This window comes from Haliaeetus albicilla, chromosome 10 (assembly GCF_947461875.1).
Source record: "Haliaeetus albicilla chromosome 10, bHalAlb1.1, whole genome shotgun sequence".
NCBI classification, from domain to species: Eukaryota; Metazoa; Chordata; class Aves; order Accipitriformes; family Accipitridae; genus Haliaeetus; species Haliaeetus albicilla.
The window spans coordinates 21523787-21550577 of record NC_091492.1 but is presented as its reverse complement, the minus strand read 5'-3'; the positions used below and the strand labels follow the sequence as shown (position 1 = coordinate 21550577).

General features: G+C 46.2%; 1 protein-coding gene across 2 annotated transcripts in view; it reads right to left on the bottom strand.

Annotated features, from left to right (window-relative positions):
• CFDP1 (craniofacial development protein 1) overlaps positions 1–26791 on the bottom strand; it is a 67631-nt gene that overhangs the window by 35161 nt on the left and 5679 nt on the right. For both annotated transcript variants that reach the window (XM_069793784.1, XM_069793785.1), the window contains exon 5: positions 11994–12098. In XM_069793784.1, the coding sequence (XP_069649885.1) occupies positions 11994–12098 (105 nt within the window). The remainder of the gene's footprint in view (positions 1–11993; positions 12099–26791) is intronic.

Below are 26791 nucleotides of genomic sequence, written 5' to 3'. Positions count from 1 at the left end.
TAACTTTCAAACAATTTGTGCAACAATTAGCTGCCACAGTTAACTAACCTCAAAGAAAGGGGAGGATACTTCATTTATTGAGGCCTTCAACTCAAGATTAGCTAAAATCCTTAACCAGAAAGGCCAAACAAAGGCGACTGGTTTGGCACAGGGGTGGCCGGGGAGAAGTGTGCCATGCAAGACTTTAGGCCAGATGAACTCGTGAGTATTTCTGGCCTTCAGCTCTAGCAGCCAGGCAGAGGTTGTAGCTGAAAGTAGTTCACTAAGGAGCTATTTTGCAGGTCTGCCACACTGGGCATGCCCAATTCAGACCGGGTTTTTGGAGGTTTTGTTATTCTATTAAAAACCTCTTTCCACGTACACTCAGGCTTTTCACGTAAAAGCAGCAGCATTTAATCCAGCAGACACAAAGGCTACCTGGAAAGCAAGTACTATAAGAAAGGCAATCCAGAAGCTCGGGATCAGCCTCAGATTTGGGAAACCTCATCCGCCAGACTTTCCAGATAACCTCAGGCAAGCCAGCCTGCTGATGCCTTCACTTCTCCATTTAACAGTCAAGATGAAGACATTAACCACACCACAGTGATGAGGACTAGGTAAAGGGCATCTCCAGGGGGGTACACAAACAGGACAGTTTGTCCCAAGCATTTTTTACCCATTCCAGTAACGGTTTCAGTACCTTCAGCACACATCACAAACCCACTTATTTTGGCTCAAATTGCCTAGAGAATGATGCTAAAGCCTAGAGTCCCTCCTGCAAAGCACAGCTCCTGGCAAAGAAAGGACACTGAGGGTTTGCATTTTTTCATTGCTACTCAAGAAGACAGCAGCAGCAAGAGGCCAAGTGGGCTCGTAAAGGCACCATGTTCCCAATGCAGCTATACATACTGCCCAAAGCTGCTTCAGGCTGAGAAGTCTGCAATGGTTTAGTCTGCCAGTGTGGACAAATCTGGATGGCACTCAAAGTTGTCCTTTTATTTCAGGAACAGATCTCACTCCAAATAATCTTCTAGCATGACTTGGAACCCTGCACTTTTACTGGCTAAAAAGTATACCAGCTGATTGAGGTCCCCATCCCAACATAAGCAGGGTTTAGGATTCACCCCACTGAATCTCCAGCTACTGAACTCTTGGGGCTTCCAATGGGATGAGGGGCTCAGATCTTCTTCTGGAAGCCATCTGTCCTACAGAGCAGGTAGTGGCAATAAATCTGCATACTGTGAAGGTTTTTTTCCTCCCATGTACTATACCTAGCTGTAAACCATGAAGCCAATCCATCGACAACAAATGTACAGGCACCCTCAAAGGTTTCCTCATCACCTTGAGAATGGGATTGCTGGAAAGCTCATCCTGCTTACCTTGCCAGGTCTCTAGTTCAGGGTTGTGCCCCATAGTAAAGTTACACCCAGCACACACTGGGGTTACATTAACCGGCAATCAACACCACAATGCAACACAGGATGTGTGGAAGGGGGAGGAAAAGCAGCAAATGGGAAAAGAGACAACTGCAGGGTTTGCTTTGGGAATCCTGGATGGAGCGTTACTTGGGAGTTTCCAGGACCATCCCAGGCTCCCTTGGCTTGTAAGTTTGATACAGAAAATGAAGACTTTATAACTGCAATGGCGGATATCCAGCCGCTCCCCTTCCCAGCCTGTCATACATCAAGCAAAGCAGAAGCTCTGGCACATAGACGAGCGCATGTAGGGAATGTGCCAATTTCTGCCTGGGTTTTAAGCCCCAGGACACTGTACTCAAGGTCTTCCACAACCTGTGGCAGAGCCTGCATGGATTTATATTCTCAGTCCTGTCAATATGATCTCATTGCCTCCTAAAGAAAGAGCGTGGCCAGAAATCCTATGGCCAAAGACTACACTCAGGTGTCTGTGGTGCTAGTGCTGTCCCTCCCAAGCTCCCCCAGACCTGACACCGAGTCCCATACTCGTTAAAGACAACTTCAGCAGCTAAGGACAATGCAGCACAAATACCTACTGACCCGGCACAACATGAACACAGCAGGTCGTGGAGCAGGAAGGTTATCAAAGCTGACCAAAGGATCCCTGTGCCACGCAGAGACAGGAAAGCACTCCTTGTAACAGCAGTGCTACTTACTTCCCATCCAGCTCGCCTTGTGCTAAAGAAAGGAGGCAGAAGGCAGTTTTTTTTCCCCAGGAGACATTTGTTTGTAACAAAGGAAGTTGAAGACATTCAGCTCTGTAGTGTCCCTCAACAGTTATGACCAACAACCTCTTACTAATATTCACCAACACACTTTTACTCCCAAAGGCTTTGGAGAAAAGCCAGTATGAAAAACCCTACCCATTTGTCTGAGTGCAGATATTCTACCCCCATAAAAGATTCAAACCCTGCCCTGCAATCACAGCACTGACCAGGGGAAAGCTGCTAAGCATCTTGACTGTCCTGTAGGACTAGTAAGCTGATGCTATATTACTCCTTCAAAGGTTTCTTAAGAGTCCTTGTTAAATGCAATGGCCATGAAACCATAAAGCGAGGAAGGAGATGGCTATCTTGTACAGTCTTCAGAGTCAGCCCAAAGCACACGACCTGTTTTGTACTGATCTGTTTGCAGAGGCCATGTAATTCTCTAGAAGTGGTTCTGTTTCCAAAACAAATGCTACACACTCTTCTTTGACTTGGGAAAGTAGGAAGAAAAAATCCCCTCCCCAATGCAAACAGCCAAACAGTGCTGGCGAGGCTCGCAAGTGCACGCGTGTAAGCGGGAAAGGAAACGGAGAGCCCTTCCAGCTTTCCAGAGGGTTATTGCAAACAGCAGGGAGGGAGAAGGGATTTTACACATTAGGAAAAATACTGTGATGGTGCTTGTCCTTAAAGTGAACGCTGCACAACAAAAGGCCCTGGGCTGTATTGTCTGTTTAGCACTTCTCTAATGCAAAACGTGCATTATAGAGTGAGATGGAGACCCTGGTAGCAGGGTGTATGTCTCAGGAACTGTTCCTGGCTGCAGCACAGGTCAGCGTGCACGGTGCTGTACAAACCACTGCTGAACCCCCTTCACGTTTTACTGGCCTAAGCAACTTTGCTGTGCATCATCCAAAGCCTATAGCAAAGCCAAAGACATCCCCATGTACCAGTCTCCAGAGAGTTAGAGATATTGCATGTACCAGCTGCTTCCTCAGCCGTCCTGCAACGGGAAATCTGCAGGTCACAGATGAAGAGGCAGGCATGCTGCATACCAGCCATAGCGTAAGGAAACAGCACAACCACACTGGAAAATGACTCTTTCAGTGCTCTCCCAAGAAAGTTTAATAATATAATCTTTCACACACTTAGGCCTCTGCTGGTTTTTTGCAGACCTTCCCTGTGCAAGCCGTACTGGCAGGGGTGCAGCTCCAGACAAGTCAGGAAGGTTAGCCTGCCTCTAGCAGTGGGGAAGGGGGGTAGGGGGAGATGAAGCCTTCGGCTGAATTCCCACTGGCTTTGCATTATGAAAGCCATGAGCTGCAATCAGCCAGCCTTTGCGGGTTTGCTTTAACCCCCTCCTTGCTGCCACACAAGCATCTCAACTGACCTCCTAACAGCATACATATACTGGTGACGCACAGCATAAGCATATTCAACCACAAGGCGAAACAGGCAAGCACCTAAAGAACAGCCATTTGCTTTCTTTCAGTGAGTATTTTCCAAAAGGTGCAAGTTTCCTCTGCGCTTGCATTCATGGGTGCCATGACCCGGCCTGCTGCTCTCAAGCCTGCAGCTTAAAGGAAGAAAAAGAATGCTACAATCCAACCCTGCACATGCCCAGGACTTGTTACTTCAAGAAATGCCATCATTGTTCTCAAGCCAGGCAGTTGGGTGATGAACAGGCGTCTGTATTGTCCACTGGCTGCCTGCAGGCTTATGGCAACAGCGATGAAGTACGAGTTCCCGAAAGGGTATCAAAGCTGCTGCACAAGGTGGGATCAAACTCATATACCCATGATTGTTTGCTGATAATTGATAGTAGATGCTATGAGAAGAGAGGACTCAAAATGCAAAAATGCATCTTCCCCTGGGATTCCCAGAAAAAAAGAGCAGTCTCCAACAGAAACTTCAAATAAATCAGTTCCCTCCACTCCCTGCCTCAGTGGGTACAAGAGCATCTCACACACCCAAAGGGATGTCTGCTGCCAACGCGACACCAGTTATCTGCCTCTGCAGAGTGTCCCTCAGTACAGCAACTGCCCCAAGGACTGCGGTAGCTCTGAAGAGCACAACGGCAAGGGCTCCAGGGCAAAGCTGACTGGGCTGTAACCCAACACTCTGGAAAGGCTTTGAAACTCCTTGGATAGGGAAATAAAGTACTCCATGGCTTGGCAGACTGGATTAGAGCACCCTGGAGAGCTTGAGACAGTCTGGAGCTTGTTAAAGGTGCCCTTTTAGCTCAGCCCATTCACCAGTTCACTTGAGGCTCAGGTAGGAAAAAGTAAGGGAAATGCAAGAACTGGGGGGCTTTGCCACCTCCACACCAGGACAGCAATAGCTGAAGCAAACCCCAGCCATGCCAATCATCCTCACTGCCAGGAACTGGCAGAGAAAATCCCTATGGCCAGGGCAGACACTTGCTCAGCCTCTCTCTGGCTTTTTCTGGAAACAAACAAAAGAGCAGTTGCAGAGACTGCTGCCAACCAAAGAGGTTGGAGCTCTGAAGAGAGACCATGTGCCCTTCGAGAGCTCAGAGTCACACCAACATCTCCTTTAAGACAGGAAGGGAGAAAGCCAGCATTTGAGTTGGTAACTAACCCTAATTGCTTGACTTCACATCTTGATATCAAGCCAGCCAGCCTGGGCATGCCTGTTTTCTGAGCCTATTCCTGCACGAGGCTGACAACCTAGCGTGCAGATCAAAGTTTTGGCTTACAAATGTGCTGGAAAATATTGCTGTGCTGATTTTCCACGAATGAGGCCACCAGTATGTGATTTTCCATGAATGAAGCCGCTAGTATGTGAAAAGCCTGGGGCAACAGGACTGCCTGAAAACAGGGAGCATCGCTCTGCTCTGACTGCCCCTCCAGCCTTACTTAGCTGGTTCATATTTTACGAAGAATGATTCAGCTGAACTTGTTCCTTGATGTGAGGAAAACAGAGGAACACGAGTGTGGGAAAGCAAGAGGATGTAACACAAGCATCTGGTATGGGGGAGACACTCAAGGGACATGGTGCAGCTCAGTTAATATGCAAGGAGGCACTATAAAAGCAAAATAAGACAGGAGTGGAAACAATCTTCTTGGTAGACACACCCCCAAGCCACAGCACAGCTGGGAACAGGAGCTCTTAGTATCCACCTCCAATCCCAGGCTTTAACCATAAAGCAAGGCTGCCCCTCTCACTCCAACCAGACCTAGTCTAACATGGGAAGATACAGGGGTTTCCCTCCACAACCTTGCAAGGGGTCTGGAATAAAAATACAGCTGGCTTCATTCCCCATTAGCAGTTAATTTCCTCAATCATTTTCACAGAGGGAGAAAGAGAAATGCTCATGATCTAAGAGATGAAAGCAAATGAAAATAAGCCTCATAAAACCTGTACTGCCCTAAGGGAAAACTGCCCCACAACTTTCATTGGGGAATTATCAAAGGCCCCAGACTGGTGGGGGGTTGTTTGTATTTTATAAGACAGATGCTTTAGAGAGTATAAGTCCTCAAATAGCTGAGATTCCATTCTGCTGAACCTCCAATGAGACTAGAAAAAGAAACAGCTGATCCCAGTTAGTCTGGCCCAGGGATTCAGCTTAGCAACGTCAAGACAGAGGACTGCAGCAAGGCACAGAACCATACAGGCACCACTAAACTTCTTTCCAATAAGATGCCATTGCCTCAAGCAAAAGAGACCACATGCATGCTAGCATGGCCACAGGAAAGTGCAGAATGGAGCTAAAAAAAAAAAACCTCATTCATTTCTATTGCAAAATAGAGGCTGGGGTAGAAGCCATTGACTCATTTAGCTGAGAACAAGAAAGGATTGCTCCTGAGAGACTAGTTTAAAAGAAGGACGTTTAATGCACGTTTTGCTTTCAGTCTGGGAGAGTGGGTACAAAACCTCCCACACTCAGAGCTCTGTTTCTTATCGGAAAAGGCTTAACATAAGCTTAAGAGCAAGAACTGTTCAGAGAAGGGGCAAAGACCCAAAACGGCAGAACTCTCCACAGTTAAGCTTCAGAGGTGACTGCAGCCCTGGATAAGCCTGTCTTGCAGGTAGTGGTCAGGTCCCCAGCACAGGATCTGATGGCAGTGCAGCCATGGCTCACAGCTTGGAAAGCCCGACTTACTTTGCTTCTCAGCTGGGCTGCAAAGCCCATGCCGGTGCCCTTGCTGCTGCCAAACCTGCGCCAGCCAGAGGTCTACATCCTCGCTGCTGTGGGCTCTGCAAGGGGTCTGATTTCATGTGGCACTGGAAGCCTCAGTCCACACTGACTTCAAGAGGGGAGGCAGATGATCAGAGGATAAGGTTATTTGGCATGCTTTACAAGTGTGCAGCAATCAGCATCTTATTTACTATGGCTGATGGAAACCCTTCTCTTCAATACTGAAACAGCCATCATTTTTCCTAATGATAAACCTCCCCCCCTTCCCCACACAAACACACACCTTTCCACACTCATCCCCATGGGGTAATTGATTTCAGTCGCCCTAGCAAATAAAACCAAGATACTCCAAAAAATCACCCAGCCTTGTTACCACGTTGATTCAAGGAGTGGATATGCATAAGCCAGTAGAGACACTAACATGAATAATTAAAACAAAAACAAAACCAACAAAGGATCTAAGACCTGAAGAGAAATTACTCACTTGGAACAGCTACCACCACATTTAATCTTTCACAACCAAAGTGTATGAATAGGAAATAAGTAAAACTAGCTCTAGGGCACATGAATATTGCCCCTGGCTGGTTCATCTTGCTGTGCACAGAAAAATATGTCATGTACTACTCACATCCAGACATTTGGCTATGGTGCAAGGGGCTGGATCTCTCCATCTGGGAGAACAGCACTCTCTGGAGCACAGTAAGGGAAGAGCAGGAGAAAGCTGAGAAGCCCTGAAATCCCTAGCAAGAACAGAGCTATTCAAATGCTTAAGTGACTACTGAAAAAAACCCCACCTCCAGATCCCCTAAAGGTCTTGATTACTTGCTTTATTTGCATCCTTGTTCAGCCAATACTAGCAAAACGTGCAAGACTTTTAGCTAAATAACTGCTTGCAGCTGACGCTGAGCTGAAATCCGACTGTAAATTCCTGCTTTCTGAAGAAAAAAATCCCAATCATGGAATTGCTGTGAAATGAAATTGGTCCCTGCAGGCATGCAAGTGCTGCAGCACTTGCTCTAGATCATCTGAGGTTTACAGAAGCTGAGAGCCCGTGCCCATCTCAGTGTCCACTTAAGATGTCAAGTAACCAGTTTTCGTCGTGACAGCAAAGGGATCCAATTAGCTTCAGACAACTCATGCAGAAGGAGCATCTTTTGTAAGAAAGAGCTCTGGATGCAAAGGAGGTCCTACGGGTAACCAGGCTTGAGGGGAGAAGTAGCTTAGAAATTACAGTAACAGGTCAGGATGCTGCAAACAGGCTCCAGGTTATCCCAGCATCCACATCCTCCCACAAAGACTGCTACCATTCCTCCTCTTGCACATTAAAGGTGGGAGAGAAGCCATGCACAGATGTCTTCCAGCTAGAGTCCCTCTACTCCAACATTAGCATACAGCAGAGTAAATGACTTCTAAAAGCAAAGGCCTGAAGCTTTTCACACCATATAATGGTCAGTCCACATAAACTGCTCTACTGTAGACTAGGGAAGGAAAGCATCCATGGTGAATGGGCTAGAGTTTATCTTGCTTACTTTGTTCAGGACAATTATGTGTCTCTGGGTCAGAGCTTTCTTGCAGTGCCTCTTCCTGCCAGGTCTTGCACCGAGGTCCAAACCCTCGCAGACCAAACTCAGCCCTGGGGTTGACAAGCACCTGCACCTCCTGAACTCCATGGGAATGGTGCCTGCTTGCTTCAAAGGCAAATTTTACCCTGTGTTTATACCAGCCTATAAGGCATGAAAAGGCCTAGGAGGTCACACATCCACCACTGTAATTTCAGGCAGGATCAAACAGAAAAGCAACAGCTGGGCTGAGTGAGCAAGTCCACATTTAATTACAACGGTTTTGGTAATAAGCAAAGGCAAGAACAAAGCCAGTGAAAAACCTCCCTTTTTCTTCCTGGCTCCTGTTCAGGCTGTGTAGAAACATCTGCCTAGAGGAAAATCTCAAATGAGATCCACCAACTACATTTTTTTCATTTTCAGGACTGCTACAACAGAACTGTTCCCTATGCAACGCTGCTGTGCTCTGACGAGCATCAAGGACCTATGGGCAGTTCACAGCCGGTCACACCGAAGGGCTCGGGTCTGTGCAGGTATTTCCCAGCCTATAGCTCGACCCCCCTCCACTGTGTCTCAAGTCACACATGCACAAGTACATGCACACAGTCATTCTGCAGTAAGCTGCATGGAGGATTTCATTTGCTTTAACATCCTCTGAATATGAAATAATGGTTGCAAAATAGGATTATTAGTGCAGAGAATTATGGACCCAGCTCATGGGTCCCGCCTGGCCTGGGGAGGCGGCAGAAAGCAGCTCTCAGAGCAGCAGGGATGCCCACAGAGCTGACTGACCCCCTCCATCAGATCATGCATTTACAGCCAGGAGCTACTCTTGCTGCCCCGCAAAAGGCCCTGGAACAGTGGTAAGGATAGGAAACGAGCCCTAAAACACATAGACAGGCAAGAAGGCTTAGCAGGGTGGGTGGAGGGCTTTTTTTGAATGCTGGGAGCCTTCCACCCATTTTTTTTGTGACAGCAAATTAGAACGGATCAGTGGGTCCGCCTCATCACATCTTATACCTCTGACAGCATCAGTGAGAGCCTAACACAACCCAAGAGCACAACAGAAACACGTCTGGAACAGAGTATCAACCCCAAACCCCTCCAAACAAACTGCTGACAGACCACTGCCCAGCTGGGTGTCACAGGGGGACACAACGGGAATAATGGGAAGGCTGGAAAACCATCACATCCCTGGGAACCAAGGGCTTCTGACCTTTCTAGCAAAGCCTGCTGAGAGAACTGGGTGGGTTGTTTTGTACTCCTGGCTTTAATTACAGTCAAGTGTTTAAGTTATTCTCCTCCAACCACCCCCACATCCCTCACAAGCAAAAATCTAGGTTTTTTATAGCACATCCGGTATGGATGTTAAACACATTCAGGAAATGCACTTTCAGCCCCAAACTGCCCTTCCCCTGGACCAGTTAGGCTGCAAGAGTTTGTAACATGGAGATGTGGAACCGGATGTTTGGTTTTGTGACCGCTGCTTTCCTGGATTACTTCTGTCTGTTTAGAGAAGGGAAATTAAATAAATGCAGGGATGCTGGTTGCATCCAGAAATAATGCAAGCTGCTTGCAAGGTGAAGAAAGAAAAGCCAGATGGAGAGGCCGCTCTTAGCTGCTCAAATCCCCTGCACACAGGGCAAGGCTTTTATTTTTTTTTTTTTTTAATAGCTGACAAAGGTCCTGGGGGCTGACAATGGCTCCCAGCACAGTGGGCATCCACAGACAGGTCTATGATGCCGAATCACACGTTTTTCACTGCCTTCTAGTGATACTGACCTAGACTGCGGCTCTCCAGTAATGCACAAGAGAGAAATGCACCCTGTCCCCCAAAACTTCTATTTTAAGTAGCCAAAGGGCAGCAGCAACAAACCATCAGGCAATGCCAAGCTCTGTTGGTCCCCAGGTGCTGCTCTGGCATGTCACTGAGGCTTGTGGCTCTTTGCTCCAGAGGAACAGGGCTTGGACAATAGCTTGGCTCCAAGTCTAAAACCTGACCTTTGTAATTTTCTTAACATAAGGGACTCGCCTCTGGCTTTAAGGAACACTGCAAGCCTGTTAGTAACTTTCTCACCTGAAAATACCCTGGCTGACTTCCCAGCTGGAAGCACCCTCCTAAGCCCAAAGGCAAGCATGTTTGCTGGCAGTCTGAAGGATCAGTCTTGGATACTATCCCAAGGCCGAAGACTCCCTGGAGCACTCTCAGTCCAGAGGGCACATTCTGGCCATGCTGCCCCAGACAGTCTCCTGCTAAATCCTCAAGAGCACTGGGCTGTTCCACACATTGATCAAAATACCACTGCTATGCCTCTGCTGTAGCATCACTGCACAAACCCAGGATATTCTGCAGCAGGTTGCAAAAGGGAAGGCACACATGGCTGCACTGCATCAGGGTTTGCTGCTCTGAAAGAAGGCAAGACATGCAAGCCCAGGGTATTTTTCTCCTCCCTTCCCCACAACCAGGCCACCTCATATTCTGGGCAAGCAACTGTCAGTAGGACATCACACATCAGCAAGGTGAACGATGACCTAATTAAGCTGCTTCCAAAATAACAACACTGGAGGAAAGTTAAAGGAGTCCTTGAACTCATTATTTCTTATATTGATTTTTATTCCATTTTTTCCATATTTGATGTGGATTCTTCACTTTAGATATCTGCACCGTTAACTCAAACTGGGCTCTGGCTATTTCTCCTGCGCAATCAGAGCTCCAGCACAAGCAGCCATGCACCTTGGTAATGACTAGGCTGTGCAGGCCCATTGGCCATCCACCTCCTCCCCTAGGCCAGTAAGATACAGGAGGAAACACAGATCTCAGCAGAGCAGGAAGGTGAGCAGCCTGTGGGGCTTTCCCAGTGGGCTACCAAACCTGCCAGCACTCAGAGCAGCAGGACATTTGCTGGGAGAATTAGAAGGCAGGTTTGAAGACATAGGACCACCAGCAGCGTGCACAGCAAAGAACTGCCCTAGTTTCAGCTGCCACCTGAACCACCTCTTGTGGCTGCCCAGATTGAACAAAGAATGCCAGTCCAACTTGAGGCAAGTTTTTCCAGCACAAAACCTCATATACAACACTTAGGTTACAATTAATGAGCTCTGCAGGGACAAACCCTTGCGCAGCGTGAACAACAGCAACAAGACTGTGCTCATCTATGCATTCATTCATCTCAGGGAACAGCAGCTGTCAAGAGTCACACACACACACATACTATGCTTTCACTACACTGATCTAACTACAAGCTATGCAACCCTTAGCTGGAAAAAATGAGTGACAATCCAGCTGCAGCAACTGAGTAACAGCCTGTCTCGGGGAAAGGCAGCCTTAACTCACACGGGAGAATTGCTCTTCAGGAGATGGGAAGGACAATGTATTTATTTCATGGGTGTTGCATCTATGTGACCAAATAATACGCAGCTTATGTCTTTCAAATATAAATGCAAATGACTGACTTAAAAATCATTGTTGGAACACAGAAGCCTCTCCTCTATTCCTGAGAAGTGGGTGATCTCCCAAGCTCATCAAGAACCACACAGAGTGGCATGTCAGATGCACAGGGGACCTGACCTCCTTGTATCTTTGACAAGCATTATGATAATCTCAGAATTAGGCATTAGAGCTTGAACAGAAAGTGACAAATCCACACCAAAATGATACTAGAGAACATCAAAGAGGCAAAAGCTTCTCTCATTCAAATGCTCCCCCAAAGTTTATAAGAAGCCACAGCCCAGCTTGTCATGGCTTTTTATGGTCCCGAGAAGCACCTTTCAAAAGGAACTGCAGGCAATCTCAGACATGTTCCTTGGCTACCTGCAGTTTCATCAGGCTGCTCAAGACATCCAAAACAATATTTCCTTACTAGGATGAATGATTTATGAGGATTGAGAAATTCAAGCCTGAACCTATGAAGTGAGTCATGGGACTCATGGGTTGCTTCCCCAGCTTCCCTCTCCCCACAAATCATCACACCTTCCAGGCCTAGTCTTGCTCTCACTGAAGTCATGCAGAAAACAAATGCCCATTAGCTTAAATACCACAGAGCCTATATTATCAGCTTGAGTGCCATCTTTCTCACTAAGAGTCCCTACCCAGGCAGAGAAACCACGTACTCACCCAGAGACTGTTGGGAGGGAAGCTGGAGCTGCCGACTGCCATTTCTCTTGCTGCCTCAGAAAGGATTTAGCTTCTTTTGAGGTTGAGTCCACTTCTTTAGTCACTCTGTTGGAAAAAAAAAGAGACAAACCAGAGCATGAGGAAGAGCTGTACTCGCAACAGCAAAAGCAAAGCTCCAGCAAGGAAACACAGAAAACAGGTGAGTCCCCACACCACCTGCACAGAGGTTACCTCCACTAGCTGCAAGCTGAAGAACATGCATCTTGTTAAGATTTCATTCCAGTGACAAACCCTCTATATTCATGGCAGAAAAAAGGAAAAGTAGCTAATTAGAGCTGGGGGAGGAGGGGATTTTTTTTTTTTCTTCAACCAAACAGGAATGCTTATTCATTCAAACAGGCCTGTCTCACTAGCAGCTACTAAATGCTCTGCTCAGGTCACTGAGGGCAATTCCAGGCTCTTAATTGGGCTCTTGATTTCCTCATTTGTTGGTCAGTGAGGCAGCTCTTCTGCCACAGCTGTTCTGCCACCCACATCTCGCAGCCCACAGCACACAGGCTTGGCAACATCTGCAACCCAAACCAGAGTATGGAAACTGGCTCCAAGGATGGGGAATGGGAGAGAAAGGTCTGACAAGGCAAAATGCAGAAATCTGCTCTCATTTTCTAGTTAATTTTTGTTTGAGGCCCTGAGGGCGCAAATATTGAACTTCAAAAAATTATAAATCAATACAGCATCTACAGCAGGGAATGAATTACAAACATGAGAAAGAATCTCTAGAAACCCACTCAATAATTAATTGTTAGAAAACCCCAGCTACTTTAGTCCCCTCATTTACAATGACCTGCCTCCAGCAACACGCTTTTCATACTCTCAGTAGGTCTTAATGAGGTTGCTCTGGTTTGCCAAGGTAACAATTTTGCTCCCCTGGAGCACAAGCCCGTGAGCCTCTCTGGGGCCCTACAGCTCTGTGGGCACAGAGGCAGCCCGACCCGCAGCTTGGCCAGCCCGACCCGCAGCTTGGCCAGAAGGCACGGTCCTCCATCCCACCCTCCCACACTCTGGGCTTCTGGCTGCATCTGCTGCCAGCAAGGGTGTGCAGGCTCATCCCTGGTCTAGAGCATGTGCCAATGAGAGGCCAAAAGCCTCGCTGGTCAGAGGATCTGCCCTCATTACAAGTCAGGCTAATAGCTGCTTGCCTCCTACCCACCAACCTGACCCTGCAACTTCCATGTAGAAACTGGCTCACGGACATGGAGAAACCCAAAGATCTGCAAACCCAGTTGGGTTACTGCTGGATTGGCAGAGACGGAAGTGCTGTGGAGTTACTTGTTAAGCCTGGAGGCATTGACGCCCTGAAATCCCACTTGCACACAAATAGTGCACCCATGTCCCTGTCCTGTCAGTGAACTGTCAGCATGTGAAGAAGTAGTTAGGGCAAGGAAATTGTTCTTCCTCCTTTTCTGCAGACTGCAAACACAGTGGAAAAGGCATGTTCAGAAATAACAATAAATTCTCATGCTGTACACCCCCTGCACAGCCTTGTTCAGCCAGTGCAGGAGATTAACCCCATCTCCCCCCTGCATTGTCACATGCCTTTCAAATCAACAGCAGTCATGTGGATGGAGACAAATCCCACATTATGAATATTTAGAAGTGTTTGCTGATCAGATTGGAAAGGGGTGGGGCGGGAAAAGCAGTTCAGGAAGAAACAAAAGCCTTGCTGCAGCATTGTCACAATTTAGGGCATCCCAAACATACCACCCAGTCACAGCCCTCAGCAAGGACAGTCACATCATACAGCAGTCATACGTCAAAGGTTACTCTACATCCGTGAATCTCCTTTGACAGAATAAACTTGGTGTCTTCATGCATCAGTTAGCCAGAACTCCCCATAGAGACCCTGGAGCCACGAGTGCCGGCTTCAGATTAATACAATCACACAGCCTATTTATTTTCAAACACAGTATCCAAAGAGCCGACTCCATCCCCTACCCAGCTGGGAAGCAGCACTGTTTCTCATGCACTCTGCAGCACTGGCGCCCAGCATGGTCCCCCTCCTCCTGTCACCTCCCTGCACTCTCGTGCCATCAGGGTCCACCCCTGGTGCGCAGGAAATGCGTGAGCTGCCATGAGAAACATCAGGCGCACCCCGAGCACGCAGGAATTTCAGAGGCATAGCATAGTAACCACATGCCCTGGAAAAAAAAAAAAAAAACCAACCAACCCCTCTGTGCTGGCCTCAACACAGCCACAGTACCTGCCCCTGGGTTAGATCCTAGCTGTGAAACCCTGCACATTTCTGGGACTTGAAGAGTGTAGGACCAAGAGGAGGCAGGAGTTGGGAAAGGAAGCAGAGGTCACAGAAAGCACGCCTTGCCATTAACTCTGCTTGTCGCGCTAAGAGATGACAGGTCAGTTCAGCTCCCATAAACCTACAGGAATCTGGCAATTAAATAGCTTACGGGATCTGGACATGCACAATAGGGAACAGGTTTTCAAAGCCTGTGGCAGAGCTAGGATCTAAACATAGGGCCCCTTGATCTTAACTTCGTGACTACCTTCAGTCTTCTCCAACCCAGAGACAAAACTGAATGTTGTCCACCAGCTGAGGTGAAGGAAGGCAAGAAGCTAAGATGCACATGAAAAATGGCTCCAGGGATTTGCCAGCCTGTAGTCTGACAGAGGTAGCATGATGTTGGTTAGACCAGCACTACAAGCCACAGCTCTCAGAGCAGGAAGATGGTCAGTCCCAGGAAGGGTGAGAAAGGAAAAAACTCTGTCTGCTGTGGCCACTCAACGCGATGTGCAGGGAAGGTTTGGCACAGCCCTTCAAAGACACTCAGTTCAGCAGCAAAGAAATCACTTTGCTATCCAGGGGCATGAGACAGGTTGCTACCAAGGTATTACTTAGGCTTTGATACTTGCTTCCTCCATCACCTCAGTGTACCAGCAGCAACGGCTGGGCACAGAACATAACACTTTGTTCAAATGTTTTTGCCCCCTTTGGCCTGCCAGCAGCTGCTCTAGAGTATATTTTTCAAGTTGTCCACTGTAGCAACAGAGCCACAAAGCTGCAGGCAACCTGTTCCATCAGGACTGCCCAGCTGGGGACAGAGGAATGTGTCAGAAACATAATTATAAGTGACCTTTCAAGGCGATTCCATCACAAGACCCACTGATTGCCTCATAAACTGAAACAAAAGCAGCTCTGAGGCAGGCTGCTGCTGGGCTGATGCCAGCAGTGACTCCTGCATCACTCCAACCGAAATGACAAACGGAAGAATATTAAAGGGCTTTACAAGGTATTAATTCAGGTTATGCATATTTCAACCTTTCCCAGATCCCAGGCCAGGAAGGAAAAAAATCCTCTGGTCTGCATTATTATGGGAGACAATAACTCTGCATGTAGAAACCAAAACACTTCTTGTTCTTCATGGGAGCAATTAATCCAGCTGGAAGAAATCACAGTCATTACTAAGGAAAATTACAAGACCTTTCACTTTTAAATACTTGATAAATAACTATTTGCCTGGCTATTCATTGGGATGCTATTCACACATTGTAATCCAGGAATAAACATGAAAATAAGTACATTGTCAGCAATAAAACAAGTAGCTAGTGTCTCGCCCACTCACAGACCCTGTAATTCACACACAAAACCACTCGCTCTCATCACTTTCCTATAAAGATTTCATTATACTGCTATGCTATTAAATTCCATAGTAAGACTTCCAAAATGCAGAACAGTTACTAATTTTTTTGGACCGTGCTGGAGCATAGTAGCACAGATGATACTACTGTACAAGGTGCTGTGCAACTGTAAAATAGAAAGGTCTTCCCTATTACAAAGTTATTACAAGGAAAACATGCTAGACACTAGATCACTAAGTGCCTCTAATACTTACAGGTGTCCTTCTAAGGACCCTTCACCTCTGAACCAAGCTCAAAGTGATACCCAAGCATTAAAGCATAACCACACCCACCCAGCCTCCTGTTTTGATGCCCAGCTGTGGATACGTTACTTCCATCTTCCACTGAAGAATTTCTCACCCTTCCCTTTATATTTACTAACTGAAATGCTGCAACCTATGTGCACGGAAAAGGCCTCAGTTATGTATGCTGGGCACCAAACCACATGAAGACAACCAACATGCTGTCACAGGCTGTCCCAGAAGTTGTTGCACAGAGCACGCGCTTAGAGTACTGAACTGTAGCATCCTAATATAAGAACAAGTGTTTGATCTGCTCCCAGCAATCCCCTTAGCCACATAAACAGCTAAATTTTCATACTTCAGTTCAGTGGCAGAGTAAGTCTAATATACCAGCTTTTCTCCTGTGTTCTGGTCTTACACCAGGTGCAGAGTTACCAGGTGTGAAGAGGAGGGTCCCAATCCATCACATCATCCCACTCCTGCTACCACAGCAGAACACAACACCCACACCCCATGACTCACCCCAGTGCAGTGGTCAGGTGCCCCTACTCAAGCACAGCTGAATCCAGTCCTGTTTGCAAGAAACAGAACTAACATAAGGGATGCCAACAGTGCAGTGTTTCAGGAAAGTGCACAGCTCAGCAGCAAGGTGCCCTGCAAGCCCTTACAGAAGCACTTCAGCAGAGCCACATCCTTGAAAGGAGGGGAAAAGGAGGCAGGATCTCAGAGGCAAGATAGGGGAAGCTGGGAAAGCCAAACAGCCACATCAAGAAGGCTTGCAGGCTTCTGTCCATAGTCTACTCTGTAATAGCAACCTTATGCATTCCAAGTGCCAAAACCCCTCCAACTTACCCCCAGGTGGCTCAACACAACTGCATTTTCCTAATCAAAATGCCTGGTGCACAATCAGGCTGAAAAAGCACATGTTGGTATTTGGGTATAAGGGGCCTTGGAGCTGAGAAGATAGTTAAGATCCCTAATTGCAGCAGCACAAAGGTACCATCTCCCCTGATCTCCATGCTGAGAAAGGGAGAACAAGAGTGGAAGCTCTGGAAAATACCAGCTCCTTACCACACATACATGGGACACTCAGGCCTCACTTGGGAAACCTGCCCCAGTTTAGACCTGACACAATTACAAAACTTTCCACATTCTCTTAATGTTGTTAGCTCTGGGGAATTACAGGCCAAGGGGGGGGAAAATGAGGCTAATTATCCTTTTTCAATATTCCCCATCTGTGTCTAGCCTCATTAAATAGTCCTCTAGCCTTCTGGAATGATCACTTGAGGAGCAAGCAATACTTACCTAGAGGGGTTTGTAAAAAAACTTAATCCCTTCTGAGTCAAGAGGAATATTTTGCCTAAATACTTTTTTGGTGGACTCTTGTGCTTAAGCTGCCATGTTCTGGGTGCCTTCCACAGACAGATGCACTGTACAAGAGGCAGGTGCTCCTGCCTGCATGAAACTGAAGCCACAGGAGTGCATGTGTTCAGCACCTTCCAGGAGACAATTAAGTCCTCACACAACTGAACCTCCAGGCCACACCTACCTGCATACTGAGTATGTATTTATTTTATGCTGGATTACCTGGTGTGAAGCAAACAGAGCTAAAATTAACAAGTCCCCATCACTTTTCTAATTTCAAAACCAAACAATTAGTTTTCTCCCTTTCAGAAAAAAAACCCCAACATTCTCCAAACCTTGCTCTTCAAACCAGGTAGGAGAAGCTGTTCCCTGGGAAACTGAGCCTATTCCCTGAAGCAACACAGACAAGACCAGGCTGGAGTGACTGATAATTTTGCGGGCTGCCTATCTGCACAGAAGCTGCTGGCTGGTTCTTAAAAAGAAACAAATCTGATCAGAGCTCTCTTGGAGTCAGGCAAGGGCCAAGCTGCCTGCCTGGTGCTGCTCTTCGCAGCAGGTGTGTGCTGCTATCCAAGCAGTCAGCCCAGGCTGCATCTTAAACCAATTCATCTGAAAATAAGCAGAGATGAATGGTATTTTAACGTCAATAATGCATAAGTAGTACATTTTGACATCCATGTTCTAACCTCGTAAGCCTTGAAGGAAACAACCAATTTTCCATCATCTCCTGTATGACAAAGACTCTGTGACCGTTGTAAAGAAAACACATGGACAGTGCTGCCACCTGAGATGCTGCCCAAGCTGTCAGGCCCCTTTTGGACTTCTGCTTGCTACTTCCTCAAGACTCTCTCTAAATCCAAAGGGAAGTAGCACTCCAGTTACCAAGCTTCCGCTGGGGCTTGCAATAGGTGGAGCTCATCAAACACAGCTCTCTGGAGTAGCTGACCCACAGCCAGGGCACAGGTTTCACCTCCTTGTTGACTGCAGCTTTATTCACCCCAGTTTTAAGTATCTCCAAGCATCAGGTCTCTGCTTTCTTCTTTGGATAACTATTCCTTCGCCCAGCCCCACTGCACTGCCTCAAAATCCTGCCATGCATTTAGCATTTCAGTCTTTGAGGCTTCCCGTCCTTTTTATTTGTATCTCCCAAAAGGATTAACTTCAAATTATGGAACACACCTCTGAGTTGAGCAATCCAGGTGAACAGATGCAGCTGCTGTACATGTGAGCACGACAGTCTTCTGACCCTGTAAACCATGACTTGCAAGTATGCTGAAAGCAAGATAGATCCCTGCAACCCCACAACTCCTGCAAAGCAGTGCGACATTTGCGTTATGGATCTCTTCTCTTGCTGAAGGAAGGAATATCATAGGTCTTAAGAGCCAGGGGTTCAAAATTCACTTACTGCAATGAACACTGGACACAAAGGTTACACAGATCACAACAGGAGCCAACACAAACTACAAAGCAGAAGCGTCCCCATGGGGAAAAAGCTAGACTAAGCTTGACTCGGTTTGTAACGCGTTAATGAGATAGTAAGGCAGAGAGCAGCTTTGCCTTGCCTTCAGGCTAACACAGAAACCTTCCTGCTTCAGAATCTTAGTTTAAAAAAAAAAAAAAAATCCATCTTTCAAGCTGTACTTTCCGGCAGGGAAAACCCCAGGCCCAAGGGCTGCAAAGCAGGCTCTGCTAGCATCTCACCAGACATCAAAAGCCCCTTTCTGAGCCTGGAGCTGTCAAGAATGAGGCAGCAGCTTGGAAGCAAGGGAAACAGGGTGAGCCGCAAAATGCTGGGACTGGATCTGAGGCCCCTGTGATGAAGGCATGAACAGAGGGACAAAAGATCCCCTTACTAATAGCAAAAGAGCCCCTGTGAAACCTGACTAGGTCATTAAGCACCTTCTGTTTCCACATTTTTAAAAGTCAGGAAATTGTCTGAGAGCCAGGTACAGAAACAATGTCTCCTCCCTTACCTACTGGGGAAGGGTGGGATTTTTACTTAAGTATTTCCACACTAACTACACACAACACAGGCAGAAAACACTTGGAAGAACCTGAAAATGGGAGAATGCAGTTGGTCATCCAGTTCCCAAAGCTGATGCAGAGCCAAGATAACACAGGTTTGAAAGCCCTAAAAATGCCCAGGTTAATCTGGAGGTCAAGCCATCATTTTGGAGATGCTTTGAGACTCCTCCTACCTTTGGAGATCCCAGCTGAGCCTTCTGTTTCATCACACTGATTACCAGCAAAAATGCACAAATAAAACCAGCACACATCAATTATTTCCTTAAAAGCATCAAGCCATATTAGAAGCATAAGATGACTTTCAGATGGACATCTGCTCAGTCGCTTTGGGATTTTCAAAAGCATAGTAAGATAAAAGAAGAAGACAGGAGTCAGCATGTTGGCAAATGCCAGATAACGCACTGGACAAAGCTGGCACTACTGTGTAACACTTTGCAAGTCACAGCCCCTCTGTGCTTCAGTTTCCCCACCTAAGCAGAAGCCTCATCTGCACATCTACTAATGAAAATCCTGAATAGAAGCTGTTTGTTAGGCCATTCCCCTTCTCAAGGCACATTAAGCAGACCATAACATGATTTACTTTAGAAGCAAGTGGCTACTTCTAAAGTAGCGTTCTAGCTCCGTTTGTCACACTGTTTATAAAGTTTTAATTTCTGCAGCTGCCTTTGAGAAAGGCAAATGCCTACCAAGTGAACCACCACACAACACAGCTCCTGCTCACACTTAATGAGCTCATCTCTGGGCCACTGTCATGCCAATCAGCATTGTATGATATTAGGATTCCCCAAGGAAATTCTGAAGCATCAGGGAATGGATGCACACAGAGGAAAGGTTATCAAAATGTGCCCCTGAGACCCCTTCATTCTTAAGCATCTTTTGAAAGGTAACATTTTCACCTATTGGCTTCCAAAAAAAAAAAAAAAAAAAAAATCAATGGCCATTTTTTAAATTGGAAAAAGCCAATATGAACCGTGGATAACTGAGGCATGCTCTGACCTCCAAGAATAACAGCAGCATAAAGACAGGAAAAGGCTGCTGCCTACACTCCATTATGCCAAGATCAGCATTTTGGTGCTCGTCTGTAGAAAAGCAACCAGTCACTTTTTAGACTGCCACCTTTAAACAGCGGTCACATTGATATTCCATGTCATTCTGGGTGGTGTGATTTGTCTTATGGTCCCATGGCATCATCCCCAGGCTCCTACTGCTCAGATGAAATTTCTGGAAAAATCTTAAAAGCCAAGGTTTTTGCACTGTGCAGGCCTCATTGAGGAGTGGTATGTCACTGGAGAGTGGCTAGAATACATTTCTTTAGAACCTCTTAGTCAAGAAGGACTGAGGATAAAACCCTATGAACATCTAGTATCACCAATCACCAACACAAAACAAATGTCCTCAGAGAGGCTGGAGTTTTGAGTGACTTTTCAAGGGGCTACTGAAATTCATTTGTCTTACTTTTCTTAATACTTCCTTGCTACTGTAGTCAAAGCCATTGCAGAAAGCACACCAAAATACAGTGAGTGGTTTCTTCCTCTGCCCCATTAGTTCAGTTCACTGCCTTCCATATCTGATAACACCTGTCTACCTCATCTGGTGTAAGCTGTGTATCACTTGCTATCCACCTGGATAAAAGGCAGGGCTTTCCAAATATAAGACTTCAGCACACAGATTCTTGTAACGCTCACCTGCCTTCTCACTCACATGTATAAGCAATACAGCAAAGGCTTTTGCAAAAAAAGCACACATGGAACATGTCACATACACATCAGCCTTGATCTGACACACACCACACTACCTACATCAGTAAGAGAAGCACACCCAAACTACTGATCTTTCTCCTGATTTTAAAAGCAACCATCCTTCACTCAGCATCGCACAAAACCCATAAGCACAAAACAAATGACCAAGATTCACACCCAGCAAGAAGTGTGAGCATGCTGCCAACCCCCTGCTATTATTCATCGGCTGAGTTTCCTGAAAAGCATCACAAGGTAAGGAGAGAGTTAATGGTATTACATGTTCGCTCAGTGCTAATTAGCCTAACACATCTGACTGAGCCATGCTGAGACCACAGAGCAAGAACACACATGGACAATTACACATTTTTAAAATTGTTCTCTGTGCCAGCTCTAAATCTTGAGACTTGTGGAAGTAAATTCCCTCTTTTTTCCCCTTCCCCTTGAAATACATTAACTCTATCAGCCTCAGCATTTGTCCCACTCCTGCTCAATGCTTGCCAGGAAGAAGCAGAAGCAGCAGCTATTGCTCAGACAGCTACCCTAACTGCCTTCAAAGCAAAACAATAAAATAGGTGGTAGTCTCCCAAACTCCTTGGCTTACACCCCCTTTGTTTCCCAACTTTGTCACATTTTGTCAGTCTCAGTTGCCATGTAAGGAGCAGAGAGGAGATCACAGCCACTGAAAAGGAAATCAGAGGCTGAACAAGGACTTTGGAAAGCTCTGGCTGTTCTCAGATGTCTGATCTGCTTCTCCTGCAGGCACTTCCACCTGCTCTCTCCTAAAAAGGGTTGGGATCAAGGGATCAAGCTCTGGAAGAGGACAGCAAATCTGGGGTTAGAGACAGTGAACAGTCGAGGACATAGATGTCTATTCAACAAGCACACAGATGAGCTAAAATTAAAAAAAAAAGAAAACCAGTATTTCACTAATGAGAGGCAGCATCAAGAAATCCCCAAGAACCAGCACTGTACAACTACAGAGAACTGAATTATAACCTCAGCAATGCTGCACACAGGTCAGCACTTCTCCTTGCCGTGAGGGAATAAATCAGTCCTGAGCTCAGCACAGCTCTCCTGAGTAGCTCACCAAGGTGAAGAGTCCAGCAGCCCAGCTAACACCAGACTGGGCTCAGACCTCACCACCCCACTCAACCAGACCTAAGTTAAAGGATATGTTGACCCTGATGACTTCATGGGACACCAAAAAAAGAAACTCTGGCCACGGCCTGTAGCCCTGCCTGCACAATTCCCATCGTCAACGGCATTCTTGTACAAAGGAGATCCGCACTATTGGTCGAGAAAGGGCTTTTATTAGCCCAGGCAAGCCTCCTGACAAGAACCTGCCCTCAGCCACCTCACTCAACCTTTGCTTCTCCTGCTCAAAAGGTCATGAATTTCACCACCAAAACCCACTGATCCAACTTACGGTCCTTAAGTTCCAACTTAAGAACAATCTCCTTTGAAAAAAATCTTTTCTTCTTGAATCCTTAAGGTAGGATGAAAACCTGTGAAGCAGCAACACAGAATGAGTAATAAGTTTTTTTTTTCCAGGAACATCCTAGATGATAACCATTTACAAACAGTAACAGATAAAAACCAGGTTCTCTTTCACCCCACACTTCATCTGTGGCAGATGAAATATCAGCCTCAGCCAGTAAAAACCCCAGTAATTACTACAATGATTTAAGCTTATAGCTATTTGGTTATTAATCAGATACTCTATGTTCCTCATTAAAGTTTTGTATTTTGCTTTTAAGATGCAACAGCCCCACTGTGAACCATCATCTTCTCTAACCTAGGATACAAGCTGTCTCTCAACTCTGTTCAGCACACATAGCCAGCACAACTTGTTTCCTTGCAGCACGGTGGACACACAAATGAAAGCAGTCAAATTGTGCAAGACCAGAGGCTATTCTAAGTCACAAATCTGGTCTCCTACAAGAGTCAATAGTGGGGAGTCCTTATCCAGAGATGGAGTTCTTGTCTCACATATAACGGCCCAGACAAATTTTTCTGACATGAGTTTTGCCCAGTTCCTTCTGCAAAACTATATGAACTTTTAAGTATTCATTATATCCGGCAGGAAGTCACATACTCAGCATGACGCTGCTTATTGTCCAGTATGTTTGGCACTGGCCCTTCATAGTTTGATTTGGTACATGCAATTCACGAGTGAAGTTTGGACCCCTGGGGATCCTGAGCCATGAGATCCAGGAGCCCCAGTGAATGAGTGGATATCATCAACTCTGGCATGCCTCGGTTTTCATATTCCCAGATGGGGAATAACAACACTTCTTTAAAAAGTGCTTTGAGCTGCATGGACAGAAAGTTCTGTAGGAAAGCTAAGGATTTTCCCTCTTTACATCTGTAAAGACTTCAAGGACTTCAAACACATCAGAGAGCTTTCTGCTCCTTTGTATATACCTCTAGACTAAATGCTATATTAAAACCCACCTAAAAGCAATCTTAAAAAAAGCAAATAATGTCCATGGAATTGGGTCATCATCTGTCCCTTGGAGCAAGAAAAAAAGACCACCATAAATTAGATGATTTTCACGGCTATGAATTTAAGCTGAGAGCTCTCCCAGCAAGAGCACTGTGCAGGGCTTGCTGCCCCACCAAACATGGGCATTCCAGCACCGAGTTCAAAGCAACAGTAAGCTTTAATCAGGCAAACACTGAAGAATACTTTCAGAAGCAGCCTGAATTAATCAGGAAACAGGCACTTAAGAAGCAGATAAAGATTATGGAGCTCAACCTGAAAAGATGAGCTTCAAACTCAGCAAAATCTCACCCATCTGCTCAGCCTTCAAATATGAAAGTAACCAAAGAGTTCACTGGAAAAACATTTACCCATTATGCAAGGTCCCACAGCAAAGCCCCAGCTCGCTGGCTGTAAATGCTTCAGGTTCAGGGCTCTGTGGTCTGGCAATTTCTGACATAGCAGTAAGAATGATACCTTCAGCACTTACCAGCTGCTCGGCAGGAGGAAGACTCACAGCATGCAAGAAAGTAGCGGCTGTATCATTGCACTCACTTAATCCCAGCATCTAGACAGCAGAAGGGAGCTCACACTGCAGATATGGAAAGAGGATCCTGAAACCTCTTCCTGAAACATTTCTACATGGATCCAGGCCCACCATGCTGCCAGCAGCCATGCAGCTTGCATGGCAATTCTGGCCCCAGATGTGGCAAGAAGCCAAGAATTACTTACATCACAGGAACACCTGCCAGACACACAAGAGGGCTGAAAGAAACAGATTCAGAGTATGCAAGCACAGTGAAGAATCTCAAGAAAAAAGCTCAAGAGTTAATGCAAAATCTGATCTGCAAGTTCTCCAGAGGTCAGGAGCAATTGCCTCTAAGAAGTTAGCTATTTGCCACCTATCAGCAGTGAGGACTGGGCAGGAAGGGACCACAGTGCAGAGGTCTGAGGCCATTGCCCAGCTTGCTGGGAGTCTTTCTGGATCCCAGACTGACACTCCTGGAAAAGACAGCCTTGTAGGAAAGTAAAGGGAGCTGTGACAGGAACACCTTGCCAGATATCAGGAAAAGACCAGGGCTCTCCCCAGTGACAGATGGAGAGTAGAGTCCTACTACAGCTTTGCTTTGGCTTGGCTGCTTTATTCACACACACGGGGAAGTGGCTGAGGGTCACTGAAGCAGCACGAGCCACAGTTTTGCCAGCACAACACAACACTATCAGTACAGCATGGCAACTCTGCAGTTGCATTCCCAGGAACCAGGAAAGCATTCCCACCAGAACAACAACCTTGGCCTGTAAAGCTTTAGATTTAAACCACATGAACAAAGCACATATGCACAGAAATATAAAGCTTCGAGTTTTGAATCCTTTACTTGGAATTTGCAATGTATGAACAAAGCAGGGTGTCAAACACAGGCCTCCCATTCCTGAATTAGCACCCAAGCCAGACACCATCGCTGCTCTCGACTTCATTTTGCCTCCCACAAACCGAATGAAGGTACACAGAAGATGTTTCAAACTAAAACCTATTCCTGCTAGCATTCAATGACCCGACTTTGCTCTTCCCTCACAAGTTGTTACATTGTGATTGACACCACGGGGTTGGGCCAGCTCCGTGTAAGTGAGCTGCATTCTGCTGCAGTCCTGGATGAACAGAGTTGACTTTCATGGAAGAAGCACAGAAGAACCATTTTGATACACTGAGCACAGCAGCGGTGTAAAGAAAGCCAGCGGCCAAAGTAGCTTGGAGTGCCAAAGAGAAAACAAGCCTCATCATACAGCAATTACATTTTGCAACAGATAAACCCTGGCAACAGGGATGCGATTCCCTATTAATGCAACCACACATCCTTGTCCTGGTTTCAGCTGGGATGTAGTTAACTGTCTTCCTAGTAGCTGGTACAGTGCTATGTTTTGAGTTCAGTATGTGAAGAATGTTGATAACACTGATGTTTTCAGTTGTTGCTCAGTAGTGTTTAGACTATAGTCAAGGATTTTTCAGCTTCTCATGCCCAGCCAGGGCACCTGACCCAAACTGGCCAACAGTGTATTCCATACCATGGGACGTCCCATCTAGTTTAGGAACTGGGAGGTGGGGGGCAGGGAATCACTGCTCGGGGACTGGCTGGGTGTCGGTCGGCGGGTGGTGAGCAATTGCCCTGCGCATCATTTGTACATTTCAATCCTTTTATTACTACTGTTGTCATTTTATTCGTGTTATCATTATCATTATTAGTCTCTTCTTTTCTGTTCTATTAAATCGTTCTTATCTCAACCCAGGAGTTTTACTTCTTTTCCTGATTTTCTCCCCCATCCCACTGGATGGGGGGGGAGTGAGTGAGCGGCTGCGTGGTGCTTAGTTGCTGGCTGGGGTTAAACCACGACAATCCTGCATCATGAGGCAAGTTTAGAAACCAGAGGCTTAAAAGGAACTTCAATCTCCTCTGCCACTGAGACTTGAACTTCCATTTAGATGCTGAACTGCCTTTGCAAATTGCTCCCACTGCCCACAATTACAGCCATTTGGGTGACAGTCACCTGCTGCTCCTGGTCTATTTAACACCAGGGAGGAATGAAAAGCAGACAGAAGAGTCACAACTGGAAAACACAGAAATCAATTAAAGATTGTTTCTAGTTCCAGGATTCAACAGCTTTGCTTTTACAAGGTAATACTAAATTATGTATTTTATAAAATTAAAAGCCATTAAATTTAATACTTGGTAATTGGCAATTTGTAATTCTCTGAACCTGAAGTTCAGTATTAGCAACTGATACAAGCACAGACTAATCAAAATGGACATTAAGGGCAACAATAACCTATAAGGGAGTTGGCAGCTTAAAGAGGAAGGTCTTTCACTGTTCTAGTATAGCCCTGTAGCTGGAGATCTCTTTCAAGAGACTTCTGCTACTCCAACCATGCACGAGAGATTATACCATCTTCTTACAGAAGAAAACAAATTGTTCTGCAATGTGAGATCAGGGCTAAATGATCTTCTGTCAAGAGCTTCAGCGAGCAGACTGTGGAAATTTGTGCCCTGAATCTATCAGTGCTTAAATACTGATCTAAATTCTTCTCAAGCTTTCAAAAGAGCAACACTTAAAAGTAGCCTCAAACCATTTAGAAAGGAAAGCAACAGAGACAGCTCTCTCATTCCAGTTCTTTCAGTCCTGAAACACGCGCACACACACAACTACCGTGTGTTGTCCTTTGTAACCAACAATTTGCCAGCTGCTTCCCCAGGCAAGGAA